This window comes from Manacus candei, unplaced genomic scaffold (genome assembly GCF_025592945.1).
Source record: "Manacus candei isolate 608988 ecotype Guabito, Panama unplaced genomic scaffold, ASM2559294v1 h1tg000049l, whole genome shotgun sequence".
NCBI lineage: Eukaryota > Metazoa > Chordata > Aves > Passeriformes > Pipridae > Manacus > Manacus candei.
The window spans coordinates 32,333,460-32,348,417 of NW_026138097.1; the positions used below are offsets into that span (position 1 = coordinate 32,333,460).

The 14,958-nt window shown below is 38.2% G+C and overlaps 1 protein-coding gene across 3 annotated transcripts in view; it reads right to left on the reverse strand.

The window, feature by feature from the left end:
* DDC (dopa decarboxylase) overlaps positions 1-14,958 on the reverse strand; it is a 71,985-nt gene that overhangs the window by 8,871 nt on the left and 48,156 nt on the right. For all 3 annotated transcript variants that reach the window (XM_051799023.1, XM_051799022.1, XM_051799025.1), the window contains exons 10-12: positions 10,176-10,252; positions 6,448-6,467; positions 5,656-5,754 (exon numbers count right to left, since the gene is read on the reverse strand). In XM_051799023.1, coding sequence (XP_051654983.1) covers positions 5,656-5,754; positions 6,448-6,467; positions 10,176-10,252 — 196 coding nt within the window. The remainder of the gene's footprint in view (positions 1-5,655; positions 5,755-6,447; positions 6,468-10,175; positions 10,253-14,958) is intronic.

Genomic DNA, 14,958 nt, shown 5'->3' on the forward strand with positions numbered 1-14,958 from the left:
TTACAAAAATAAACAACTAAGCCCATGTCTTTTCTTGCTTTTGCACTTTGACGTTTTGCAAGTTCAAGGACAGATATCAAACCAAAATGAAATATTTCACTTTGGGCCAGGGTTAAATGTGGAATGTTTCATCTCACAGGAACTTCTTCCAAAAGGACAAGAATAAAGCAAAACAGAAATTACAGAAAAGAAAAAAAGAAAAAGAAACCAACACATTTTGCAATCTTAATCATAGCTTTCTGATGGTTTTTTATTTCTTCAAATAGAAAAACACAGTTTATATTGAATCAAAATATTGCTTCAAAACCTTCACATTGGGCATACTGGTACCCTACACAACCAGCCAATCTTCCTGTTGTTACCACTTCCTCTCTGCTGTTTGTTACATTCATTTAACATCTCCCTCTAAAATTAGCCTAAAAGCTCTTTGAGCCAGGAATGAGACCAATAAAATGCCCTGTCCTTTTCAGGGCATTTCGATGTTCTGCTAATATGAAGAGCATAAGTTTACAGCTATGAAAACCGACAAGAAGTATCTGTATACATATAGATACTTGTATGCATAAATGCATGGAAAACATATGTTAAATAGGCATCTGTGTTGTAATGGTCTTTCACTGTCTCCTCCTATCCTCATGTTCTATAGTTTTAAACAAGCATGTTAAAAGACACTGAAAAATTCCACACTGCATATACTATGTCTTGGAAATCAAAGCCATAAAACAGATCATGTTCAATGAGATGAGAATTTCACAACTGTTCAGCTAAACGTAATCAACTGTGTTTCATCAAAATTTATCTGGGTAAGAACTCAATAAAATAAAAATTTAAGATTTGGCTTACTGTGAGAAGTTTGTACAAGAAAGCTCTGGACCCATCCTGTACATTTAATAGCTGGTATTTATGCCCACTTTTTGCACTAAAGGATTTTTCAGGAATTTGAAAGAAATAAAAGCAAGGGAAAATAGCAAATATTCAGTAAGTCACAAAACAAAACTTAAGAAGTATTTCGGATTCATGTCGGGATGCAAGTACTTTTATTCATGGCTAGTCTTAAAAAGTAGCAATAATTGGTAAAGACACTGGGGGGCACCAAGAGTTTTAGATTTTACAGAAGTGGAAGGAGAGAAAATGATGATTTAACATGGAAAGCTTTGCTTAAATACAGCTACCCAAGGCCCTGCACCTTTGAACTATTAGCTATTGTCCTGAATTGCTCTTACCAAGATTGCTACAACAGTAAAGTTAAATATTATTAAGCCTGGAAGTTCAAACTCTGTAAAACCAAAGGGCTTTTAGGTATCACACCTTCCTCTGTGAGCCCAAAAGCTGCACCCACACTCTGGACATGAGCACTGCAATAATTCTCAGGAGGACACGTGTGGCTTTAGTGCTTCAACTTTTCAAGACAACACTGTGAAAATAAATTCCTGTTTGTAGAACTGCAAGCACTGCAACCAAGGACAGGAGGGAAGAAGAAGTAAAAAACTGATAGGCTGTTCTCAATTTTCTGCTGAATGGGTACATACCAAGCCTGGATATTTTAACCCTTCAAGTGCTTCTGATTTTGACATCTGTGTCAGGCTGTGTCCCTAGCACCATTAACTTAAAGTTGGCATTCAAATATTATTTAATCTTTCAAATTTATTTTATTTAACACTGTCATGTACTTGAGAAAAAAAGTGGACATGCACAAACCAACTCACATACTGTTTCTAGCAGTATCATCTGAGCAAACTGGTCTAGTGGATGGTCTCCCTGCCAATGGCAGGGGGGTTGGAGCTAGATGATCTTTAAGGTTGCTCCCAAGCCAAGCCATTCTATGATTCTATGATTTAGAGATTTGGACAATCCCTTCATCACTTGGGTTCTCAAAGTGGAATCACATGGACAGTGTTAGTGTCCTGAAATGTCTTCCTATACAGGAACAGAATATCAGCCCTTGTCTTCACAGTGAAAGTTACCTGACTGAAGAAAAGAAACTTGTAAGGAATTTTTATGTGTCACTATTATCTCAGGTAAGTAACCCTTGCTCTTCTTCAGTGAGAAGGGAAACAACAGAGAGATCTAATGAATTTGGTTATTTAGGATTAAGGGAAATGTCTTCCATAATCAATAATAGGAGCAGAAAACTTGTGAGGCATTAAGATGTGGTCCCTATTTTAAAAATCTGTATTTCTGTATGTGTATTTGTGAATATAAATATGAATCCTTCTCCACTGAAATGTCTAAACTGAATTTTAATTTTTGGGCAAAGCCTTCAAGAGCCAAAACAGTTTTTAATTGCAGGAACTTTCTCTGAAGCATAAGAGTACACTACTGTGTACATGCAAATGAGCACACCAGCCTAGTCATGATCACTTCATACTTTTCCTCCTACAGATTTCACCTCTTTGCCTGCCTTAGCTTGCATCCCACTACACTCTGAAGGAAAATGCTGTCAAAAGAGTCTTCTCAATAGCCACTTGGACTGTGCCACTCCCCTGTTGAAATGCTATGTCTGGCAGTGCTGTTCTTTACAGTTCCAGTTTCTTGGACTCTGCTGTTAATTTTTAATGGAATTCATTATCCTTGGTGAAGAAAGAAGCATGTGTAATCTGATGACTTCTGGTCCTAAGGAGAATTCAACTGAGTCATAATGTTCATAGAGATTGCATACAAAAGCACGCTAACTCCTAAATTTCTCAGATTACTTCTGAGCTCTTGCAGAGGACTTAAACCAACAAAGGAGTAATACATGGTCAAGCAGTTTGCAAATGGGCCATTTACAAATGGGCCATTTGAGTTTCACATTTTTACTGACTTGGAGTGGTTGGAATCAGTCCAGAAATCCGTTATTGTTGTTGGTTTCACCCTATTTGTACATCTCCTCTGTGGCTTTGGGACTTACCTCCAAAATTTGTATTTGTCTCTCCCCACATCCTTCAGAGATGACTGCCCTCCACTTTATCACTGCTTTGAAACCTATACTTTGCAATAGGTTAATATTACATGCTGTGTGCGAGAGGAGTGCATAACGAATGTTTGGAAAACAAAAAAATTACTGTATCTAAATCCAAGTCACACATTCTCATGTCCCAGGAATATTTTGGTTCCTAAATGCCATCCTCAAGCAAGTGCCAGGTTGCAGTGGTTATTGAGTCATCTGATGTAAACCTTAAGGCTGCAAAGATAACAAACATCTTTTTCTTAAAACATACTAATAAAAGAGGGGAAGAAAAGAAGACAGAAAGAGACAAATAATTTTTGTGATAGTTTAGACCCAGGAAAAAAAAAGGTTATGAAGAGACTGTTGCAGATGTCTTTGGTTTTCCATATAGAAACTTGCTAATTACACAACAAATAGGGTGGCTTCTTAAGGACATACACGTGGTTTTTCCCTCTGTATCATGTCAGAAGCTCATCACTATTTGAAATCTCAAATCACTTTGTAAGTATTATCTGGCTGCGCAAAAGAAGCCTAACTAGAAATCTATAAACACTGCATAGATCTTCCCACAGTTTTCCAACTCAAGTGTCCTTTTTTTTTTCCCCTAGGTGATCACAGCATCTATGTTGGATGTTTAAAACTACTGTTTAAAGCTACAACATGTTTAAAAGAAAGAAATTTTTCAAGGCCAGGCACTGAGATGAGTGATATTAAAGTGCAGTTAACAAGCAAAGTTAAATTCAAAATTACTTTTAATTTGGAAATTTATATATGGGTTTGAAAATATAAACCAGTGTCAGGCTGGTTTACATACTTCATTACTACTCTATCCAAAGTAAAGCCATCACAGTGTATCTGGAGCTCACGATAATTCCCGAGAGTAAAATGTGCAAGATATGAAACACATTTCTAATTTTTATTTTGCAGCTACTGATATAACTTTACCATCATGTCTGAAAACTCACAAGAGATATCTTATATTCTGTTAGAGCAGGGGGCAAATTAAATGCAATTATTTATTGAAATTTAAGTTCAAAGAGGCTTGCTGGAGATAGAAATTACTGGTTTTTTTAAAAAAGATGCTCTGGATCCCACTGAATCAAACCAGCATTCATTGGGGGGAATGAGGAGGGGGTGAGGAGAAATTAATGATTCCAGTTTGAAGAAGTATACAGTAAGCCAAATTCTGCACTTAATTATCATAACTTATTTTTGTATCTACAATGGAGAACAATGTAGTCCTTAATGAAATATAAAACATACACACTCAGTTCTACAAGCCCTTGGAAATCTAGTTATCTAAATTACCTTCACAAATAAGGTTTTATTTTGGAGTCAATATTTTTAAGAAAAGATTCATTTGCTTAACCTTCCTGAACTGTATTGTTCAAATATCAAAACTTGGTCTTCAGCTGTGATTATATGGCTGGACAGTCAAGAGAAATATCTGAGAGACATGGAAAGAGGGAATTTGTTGAATGTAAATACTGATCTGTGGAAACCAGAAGGCCATGCAATTGATATGAGGCTTCCAAGCCCATTTTCCCAGTGAGAGATTTAGCCCTACTTAAAAACTTGGTAACATACTGAAATAAATGCAGTCTTCAGAAATCTAACCTGAGAGAGAATCCCACCGGGAATGGTAATGATAGAAAAATAAAGTGATAACAAATCTCATATCAATTTTTCATCAGGAGGATACATATCAGATTGACATAAGGATGACTGTACATCAGGATTCCATAGCTGCCAAAATTTATTTCTGAAAGCCTCATTAACAATAAAAATCTAATTTTGGTATTTGGAGAGTCCGTTGAAAATTATAATGTGATTAAAATAATAAGCAAAGAGAGTACCCTCCATCCCAGAACCTTTCCAAATCAAAAGAGACTTCCTCACACAGTGATTTTACAAGAGTAGAAAAAGTCTTTTTTAGGAATTCTTCTGCTTAGTACTCCAATATGTAGTACTAAATTTGTGTCTGCAGGGACATTGGTATGCTAGACCAGACCTTTAGCTAATGGATATTTTTGTAAATATTTAGAGCCAAGTCATGGATCTCCTCTAACTAGAAGTTTCCCTAAACTTCATAAAGATGAAAGGTATGCTTGAATTTGACTTTACTGCTACAGAGGAAGTATATATATAATTTAGACTGGCGCCAGATGTTTCTTTTAGTGATTAAAAACCCCTTCTTTTTACATCAAGAATAAACTTAGTACTTATAACAATGTTAACAAACTGTAAATTGTACACATTCTTTTTTTTAATAAAATATGCATTTTAAACAGGAAAAAAGCAGCAGCAGCAGTAGACATGCCAAATAAGTCACCATATCCCTTAATCATAATCTATGATATGCTATCAATGCATGCACATTAATAAGATAAAGAAGTAATGAATATACACGTGTTTCCACAATAAAACCATGAGTGTGCTCCGGCTTAATCACAAGGGAACTATGGTCCCATATTGTAGAAATTCCAAATTCCTAGACTTGTCTTCCCTAAAGATTAACATAAAATGGATGACAGCTTTGACCCTCCATGATATGGAATTGTGACCTTACATGGGGCAAAGAAGCAGCCCCAGCTGTTGAACTGAGCTGCCTCAGACCATTGCCTGTGCTTTCTGATGTGTACAGAAGTCATGGAAAGAAGAGAGGCAGCCAGCCAGTTCGCTTTCCTTTGCCTTCCCACCACAAGTTACCCAAGAAAGCAAATCACCTTGCGGATGTGCTCCTGCAGCCCCTTGACCCCGTACATCCTCAGCACGAACCAAAGCTTCAGGGAGCGGAACCTCCTGCCCAGGGGGATTTGCCAGTGCTGCAACCAACGAGAAGAGAGGGCACCCATGTTAGGAGCCACCGTTGCAGTGTGACAGCAGAAACTACATTCTATAACAGTTTTTGAAGTGAACCACGTTGCCACAGGCAGTTCCTAGAGGTGGGTCGAATAATAGTAGAAATATCTATGCCTGTTTTAATGCCATGGTGTCAGAACGGAAGGGTCACATGGCAAATCAAATTTCATTTGTGCATTCTGAATTCTCCTCAAAGGCTTTAGAAAAATAAGTATCTTAGAAGCTTGTTACGTTGCCTTGTTTGCAGTTGTGGGGTTAGCATCTATAATGGCAGGCCCATTTTCCATTTCAAAGCAACAGTGCTTCCATGGGTTAAGGATTAAAATGCATACGCTTTTAATTTTATTTTTAAATTGTGATATTCCCTATGTTAAGAAAAAAAAAAGCAAAAAACCACAACTTTAGGACATTTCTTTCTACTGCCTGAACCTTGAGATATTGCACATGAAGACAATTTCTGCCTTTAAACAATCTGTTTTTCAAAAAACAGAGTTTAAAATTTCAGTATGAGGAATGTTGAAAATTTAGCAAGCTGCATCCTTCTTGGAAAGAAACATAAATTTTTGAGATTTATGATAGTTATGGAAAATAAAAGTCATGAAAATACCAGTATATACAAGTAATAGTATTAATTATTACACTGATGCTGTACTTACCCGATAATCTGTTACAAGACCTAGAAATCAAAGAAAAAATGTTCATGTTGCATCATCACAATAGCCAAAGCCTTCAGTCATTCTAATGTTAATTAAAAAGCTGTGTCTTAGCTATAGTTTACATCCACTACAAATTTCAGCATCATCAGTATCAACAGGACCACTAAATAACTAGTAGGATAGTTGGCAGCATGCTAAATTAAGGGGCTTGTAATAACCTTCATTCCTTAGCTAGTCAGAATATGCCACTAACAAATTAAGCCCTTTTAGAGAAGAAACACAGTTTTCCTTTCTTTTATACTGCAGATGCTGTGGAGAAGACAGACCAAATACTATTTTTATTTTCTACTTGTACAGAAAACAATTTGCAGAATCCCCAAACTCACTTCATCACTCGTTCTCTGCTGTGAAATGTCATCACCTTTACCCTAGTGAACTGGTAACACTTCTTAAAATAATCCACTTCTAACTACCTTTTATACTAATACTTTTCTTCAGCATGTCTAATAAGTGACTGGAAAAACTGACTCAGAATTTGACCTCTTCCTGCTTGGACAATAGTATTTTGTACTTTTTATGGCTTTTCATCTGTTGTAGTGAGAGCCCATTACAAACACAGATTGACCAAGCCACAAAGCAGTCCAGGGAGGCAAGTAGAGGGCATTATTAATTATCCTTTATATAAACACACAGTGTCAAGACACATCTACCTTTTATTGTAATAAGGTAATTAAACTGATTTCATAGTAAAGGAAATTGTAACATGGTTAGTTACTTGCTGTAAGTCAGTGACAGAAATTTAACAGATGTAAAATTTAAAGCATTTCTTTAGGAAACATCTGCTTTGCTTCCTTATTCTGCTTTATTAAACTGCAGTGGAGTATAAGCTTCATGGGAATATATGTAGTTGAATTCTTAGGGAAAATTCTAAGTGCTCCTCAAATTGTGAACTGCAAGGTACTATATAGAACTGCAGCTTCTGAATTTGACCAGTCTATGTCATTTACATAATTTTCAGGCTTTATGTTTCCTAGGAGATAATAAAAAAAACCAGAAAAAAAAGGACTATTTCCTGTGTTACAAGCTCTCTTGCTGATGTTCTCTCATCTATGCAGCCAAAATAGAGGAAAAAACATGCTCCTTCTTTCCCTGTAACAGGTAGTCATTGGATTCTTTAACCTGTTACTGTGTTGGTTTCCAGGTGGTAAAAGAAAACAAACCCACACAACAACCAACAATCATTAACCTGTTCCCGGACTTCAGGAAATGAATGTGGTTGTCTCAGCTTAGTAATGAGGTAAGCTGATAACATTCATATTCTTCTGCATTGTAGCAGCCATTTCTGTTTGAAAGCTGCAAGACTGGTAGCAAAGAGAGGAAAGCAACTGGTGACAGATAAATAATCCTACGCTCCTGCAAGGGGCTATGTCTAATGATGCACAACAACGCCTTTCACAAGCTGTGAAGCAGAATGTAATCAATGCTTAGTCCTTGATTCCTTGATTATGAGCCTTAGTCTTACATCTGTATTTTAGCTGGAGGAATTGCATTGTGGGAGCACATGTGGTATTCACAATGAAGTATAAAGCTGCATTCTTCTAACACTGCCATTAGGATTTGACCTATATCCTGGGCTGTCAGACAAGCTAGTATAATCTTCCTGGTGTGATGATGCAAATCACATAAAATTATAATTAATGACAAAATAAAGACTTTCCCCTTGGGGACACGCATAATTGCCATATGGTTATTAAGAGTAATTGCTCACAGATAGAGATATTTTTCTGCTCATTTAAATTCCTGAGTGAGAGATAAGTGAATTCAAAAATACTACTTCATTTGCTTTGTAAACCATGATAGGAATTCTCAGACCTGAGACATACTCAGAAAATAAGACCCTCCATTAGACAAATCATACTTCCAGGAGTGCTGACATCTCATAAATCACACAGGGATCAATAGGGAGTGTAGCACCTTTGTGTAGTAAATTCGTAGCAAATTTGACTATGTTTATTCAAGGCATAAGCGTGGGTTGGACGTTTAACTAGAGGCATTTGCATTTGAAAGGTGTTGTCCAACTCTTGGCAAAAATTGATACTAAATGAGAATAGAGAATAGAAAAAAAATAGCATTACTAGATTGCTATTAATCAGCTGATCTCTTTGAAATCATTATGTCAGATCATATAACATGCTCTCACTGCTTCTGAAGGCAAGATGAAGGCTGAACAACTTTTTATATAACTGGGGTGATAAAGTTTTCAGGTCAACTAGGTGGCCTTACTAATAGCACCTACTTTTAAGAAAGGCTTGGCTTTCTTCTGGTGTTATTTAACTTGGGGAAGGTTGAAGGCTCTTGTATCAGCACTATCAGTTGTCCCAAGAACATATTTTCACTTTAGTTAAGGTTGGATTTTTTTTTCTCCTGAAGAGAAATATTTTTAATGTATGTAAAGTAAAAGCTTGTGCCTTAAATGTATTTGCTGTAACTTGTATTTTTCATTTAAAAAGGCAAAAAAAAAGTACATACTTTTTTCTTAACAATTCTAGCCTTTAGAGGGTGAACCTGCATTGCTTAGAAATGGATGAAAGGAATAAAAGGCAAGATTTATGCCAGTTCAGGATTAAGGCATGGGAATCCGTTTCTCCTAGGGCTTTTTAGTGAATGGTGGAATTCTGGATGGTATTAATTTAAATGTCAAGGAGTTCACAGCAATAACAGAGAGAAGATAAAAGTACTCAGAATACACTTCTGAACACAGATCAGCACCAGCAATTCCAGGAAAAATAGGAGATAGAGTACATGGTAAGAGCATCCACATATGATTCACCCTCTTGAGAAAGTTATGAGAGAACTTCCACCACATTGACACTGCACTGCTGTGACCTTCTTCACAATTATTCAGTTAATAACCAAATGCGTAAAAATGGGCTTCAAGATGGCAAATATCACTCTGCAGTTGCGAGGTATGTGCAGGAGCAGCACTAATCCATTAAGGAGCTTTGTACAGAGCCTAAGATTCGTAAGTTCTTTGTGAGCATTTTGTGAAGAGCTTTCATGAGCATTTTGTTCAAGACAGACAGTCCGCTCTTACTGCTTTTCTCTACAGCCAGTGTAAGAACATGAGAGCTACAGGATAATGCCACAGAAAGCTATCACTCAAAAATATAGCAGAGACAGCGTCTTCTTTGTGGCTTCTGGGAGTTCTTGCTCCTTACATGGGTTTTTGAAAAATTTGAATCAGAGATTACACAAATAGCTAAGAAAAAAAGTCACACACTTTAGCAACTCTAAAACCAAATCAGATCCTGAAACCATTCTGGAGAACGATATGTTGGGGAAGGCAGGTTAAGGAACTCGATACACAGCACCCAGTCATATGTTTATCTGACAGCCAAAAGATCATAAAGAATTTTCTCAACACTCCTATAAAGAATCAGTGGTAAGTCTGGAACTGGGGAAATCCCAATACAAAAAAAATAATATTTTTATAAAATTACTTTATAAAATTACTTTCCTTCTATTGCTTTTAACTAACTAAAATCTCATTAGACAAATACTTGCCCTTTAATAAGCTTAACTCCCTCAGGCATTCAGAAAATGGAAATAGGCTCCTAAACAACTTAGGTTGTTTTAAGAATTTCAGTTTTCGTCTTAAGTCCTTTTTTTTCCATTGAATATCAGTGTGCAAACAAAATAATAATAATCTCATTTAACTGTAAAATTACCAGACTCCTGATGGTGATGCTGCAGGTAAAGAGGTTCTAATTTAAAGGCACCTATTAAATCGGATCTTTTTTTCACCCTGTATAAAAAAAAAGAAAGAAATTGAGAATTTTAAGAATAGAAATTTAAGGCATTATATTTCCACAAGAAGTGAAATTGAATGTGTTTAAACTGGCATATTTCCTGAGCACAGCCTGTGCCATTTTCAGTGCTTTTTCACAGTCATATCAGTTCTGTACTTACAAGTAGTTAAGTGTAAAGCTCAGCAGGAACGGGCAGCATGACTGCACGACTGCATATTTAAAAACAGACAAGAAACAGACATAGAGGATCTTTTTATGGTGATAGACACTCACACCAGAATGTGAGACTAGCTGAAGCAATGTTAATGTTTGCAGTCAACAGAAGTTGTCTTGAAATTACTGCAGTACAAAGCTGCGTGGGAAGAGCTGTTGCTTCCTAAACACCATGCACAGCCGCGGGGGGGAGGCTTTGTGGATGCTGGCCGCTGTGTCTCCATGCTGCAGCCACTGGGAGGGACAAGCCACCCGGTCCAGACTCAGATTTCCCTCTTGTACCACCCTGCCCTTAGCTGGATCCAATAGACAATTACTGACAGACATGCTACAGCACCATGTAACACGGAGAAGCATACCTTACTATTGCCAGCTAGGGGGTGGTGTGACTGGACTGAGGTTCAAAAGCCAGTGTGTCCCTTTTAGAGAGAATAAGCTATGTTTTGCCAATGGTTAATAACACCATTTTTCTCGTTCATGCTTCACGCTGTGTAAGACTCACTCACCTCCAGAAATGTTGGGGTTTATAGAGGAAGAAGAAGAAGAAACCATAAATTGAAAATGGGGAAAGACTGCTACATCATTATATTAGGCCTATAAATATATTACAAAGTAAGCAAAAGTTGTATCAACATGGGAATACTCTAAATGACCAAAGTCCAAACCTTTTTTTTTCCTGAGTTTTAATGTTTAAATGTAAAATTGTAAATTTCTACGGAAAAATCTAATTTCCAATATTTTTAGGTGTATTTATAAATACACAGGACAGTACACACTCCCAGCTCTCATTCACATCTAGGCTGTGGTCATAAAACATCTTATTCAAACAAACAAAAAGCCTCTCTATGACTAATGGCCAGGGAAGTACCAAGGTTAACAGCAAAGTGCTTTCCTTTAGGTATGGAAAGTACACAGCTGAAGATAAGTAAGCTTATGTACATGAAAAATAGCAACAAACTTCCAGAATGCTCTCAGTAAAAACAATTAATAACTTATTTGTGTGCTGGAAATGTCCTGTGGAGAGAAGGAAGGAACTATTAACTGAAAGCAGGTTCAATTAGGGTAAATATTTTTACCAAACTTTAAGTTGTTCTACTGTAGTTTATTTGGTATGTTCGATTACTTTGATATATTCATGTTTCAGTAGCTCATTCTGTATGCAACTAACACAAGTTACAAGCAATGTACTTAGCTGTTTTGTGACAGCTTAATTTCTTCTCTGTTTAACACTGGAACAGATAACTACTCTGCAGGAACATCTAGCTTAGAAGACATAAAAATTCTGCCATCTCGTACTTCCTTGGTGATGTCACTGCTTTTTTAAAAGGAGATTTCACAGGTCTTAATCTGGCAACCATGAAAAACTATCTAAAAGGATTACTAAAATAAATCCAAAGCCTGGACATTAATGTGTACGAACCACATGAGTTGCACCTCTATACACCATGCCTAGATTTTGCCCTATGTATTTAAACTTTGCAGTAAGTGCTTGTGTGGTCTGGACAAGGGACATTACTGGCAAACTCTCCAGTTTAGTAAGGCCCTCTGATTACTGTCTGCCATTGGTTGTTTGAACTGGCAGCAGTGAAATAACAAAGAGAAGTCCAAGGGCAATCAAAAGAGATTTCGGGGCCCTGAGACAATTGTAGAGGGATCAGGACCACAGGCAGTGAACAGTTTCCTCAATTCTTCCAGTAACAAGGAATAATATTGATGGGAATAGGCAGATCCATCAGGTCAATGAGTGGCTCTGAGGTTGGTGTAATCGGAAAAATTCTGTAGTTTTTGACCACAAATGGGATGATCTACTCAACACCTGGTCCACTGATACCAGACAGGATGCACCTATCTCAGACAGGAAAAAGAGCTGGACAAGTACATCATGTGGTAGTTGTGCAATTGGCTCACGGGTCAAGCACAGAGGGTAAGAGTGAATGGGGTGACATCAGACTGGCAACCTGTCACTAGCAGGGTTCCACAGGGCTCCATCTTGGGCCCTGTGCTCTTCAACATCTTCATAAATGACTTGGATACAGGACTGGAAGGGATACTAAGCAAGTCTGCAGATGATACAAAACTGGGAAGAGCTGTTGAGGTCCTGCAGAGAGACCCTAACAAATCAGAGGGCTGGGCAATCATCAACCATATGAAGTACAACAAGGAAAAGTGCTGGATTCCGCACCTGGGATGGGGTAACCCCAGATGTTCCTTCAGACTGGGGAATGAGATGCTGGAAAGCAGTGCCATGGAAAGGGACCTGGGGGTCCTGGTCGATTGGAAGTTGAATGTGAGTCAGCAGTGCCCTGGCAGCCAGGAGGACCAACCATGTCCTGGGGGGCATCAGGCAAAGCGTCGCCAGCCGGTTGAGGGAGGGGATTGTCCTGCTCTGCTCTGCACTGGGGTGGCCTCACCTTGAATATTGTGTGCAGTTTTGGGCACCACAATATAAGACAGATATTAAGCTACTAGAAAGTATCCAAAAGAGGGCAACAAGGATGGTGAAGGGCCTTGAGGGAAAGCCGTATGAGGAGCAGCTGAGATCACTTGGTCTGTTCAGCCTGGAGTAGACTGAGGGGAGACCTCATGGCAGTCTAGAACTTCCTTGTGAGGGGAAGAGGAGGGGCAGGCACTGATCTTTTCTCCCTGCTGACCAGTGACAGCACCTGAGGGAATGGCCCAAAGTTGTTTTAGGGGAGGTTTAGGTTGGATATTAGAAAAAGGTTCTTTCCCCAGAAGGTGGTTGGGTCCTGAAACAGGCCCCCCAGGGAAGTGGTCACAGCACTAAAACTGAAAGAGGTCAGGGAGCATTTAGATGATACTCTCAGGCACATGGTGTGACTCTTGGGATGGTCCCGTGCAGGGCTAAGGGTTGGACTCAATGATCCTTGTGGGTCCCTTCCAACTTGGCATATTCTGTGATTCTGTGACAGGAGTGGTGTTCTTAACTTTCTTTGCAAATACCCCTGGCCGAATGAAGGATCACGTCAGAAGGATGTGACACGGCAGTTTGTGTGGCAGTTCACATAGGCAGGGAATGCAGGAAGGGTGCTGCAATCCACAAGCAGTTCCACACCTCAGGTAAGTGGTGAGTGCTCAGGAGGTCCACACCAGAGGGCTGAGTGCTGTAGGTCTCTGCCATAATGGTGGGCACTCACCTCAGAGTGAAACCCAGTGTGTCTACTGGGACAGCCCCTGAGAAGACTGCTGCTCAAACCCAGACAGAACTGGTAAGGAATGTAAATCAGTACAGGTGGCAGTTTGCAATGGATGCCCAGATACTTGTACAGGAGAAAAGGCTGGTACCTGCACAGAGTGTGCCCAGGTTGATTTTACCTGTTGCAGCAGGTGGCTGAATTACCAGACACAGTTAATAGGCTAAGCAGTATTAGAGAGACTGAAACAGAGAGAGATGCATGGCTTTGAAACCATACACTTGGTTGGACCTAGATGATCTTAAGTTCCCTTCCAACCTGAGCCATTCTGTGCTCTTATGATCTACAGATAAGCACTTCTTGTAAGCACCTTCCTTCCAAATACTAAAACACCTTCCCAACCAAAAGTTAACGCTTAAGCCCTGAGAAGAGTAATAAAAAACCAAGAATACCAAGACTTTGAAAGATTGTTATTTTCACACTCTCTGAATGAAGACACTTCTTCCCATTTTATAATATTCCAGAGTAGCAATTGAACAAGTCAGGCAAAACTGACTGGTAGTTTCAGGGCAAAGTCTCTAAACGACTCTAGCATTTCATATAGAAAATATACACTTCTTGGAATGGCTATATTAAATTTCTTTTTTCTAGGAAATTGACTGCTTTTTTCTGTACATCAAGAAGTCTGAGAATATTTTACAAAAGGTTTATAATGAAATTGCCCCCAAATCCAAAATTATATCAGTGCCACATATTGCACTGAGTAGTTAAATAATTACATTACAGATCTAATGGCTAAATTATCTTAATCAGATTGCAGCAAAAAGAAATGTGTTTACTGGGGAAAGTGCTGAGGAGCCTGGTTTATTTAGAAGCCTCCCCATCAAAGGAACTCAGATTACTTTCATTCTGAAATGATGTTCAGTGTTTACTGAAGTCTTTCCATAACACCACAACATCATGCTTAATACTTCCCATGGATCCTAAGAGGACTATGTATCCTTCACAATTACTTTTTCTCACCATGTTCCTTCATCCTTTCTTTTCAAATTTCACCTTTTTAATTGGTAAGAGAGGTAAATTTTGGACACGGGTCTTAGAGTTAGCTGGACAATGCATTTGGCTTCAAGTCAAAGAGTTTAAGTGTACATTTCATTCTTTATTAAGTGAATAACATCTATACATAAATGCCTTGCTGAAATGAAGTTTGTATGGCTGTGGTTTTGAAACTTTCACTTTGGGTAAGGAGATGTTGTAAAGTCTCTTGAGATTCCTAGTAATGGAATCTTATCTATGAAAACAAACATTTTATGCAATGTCTTATTTAAAAAACAAAA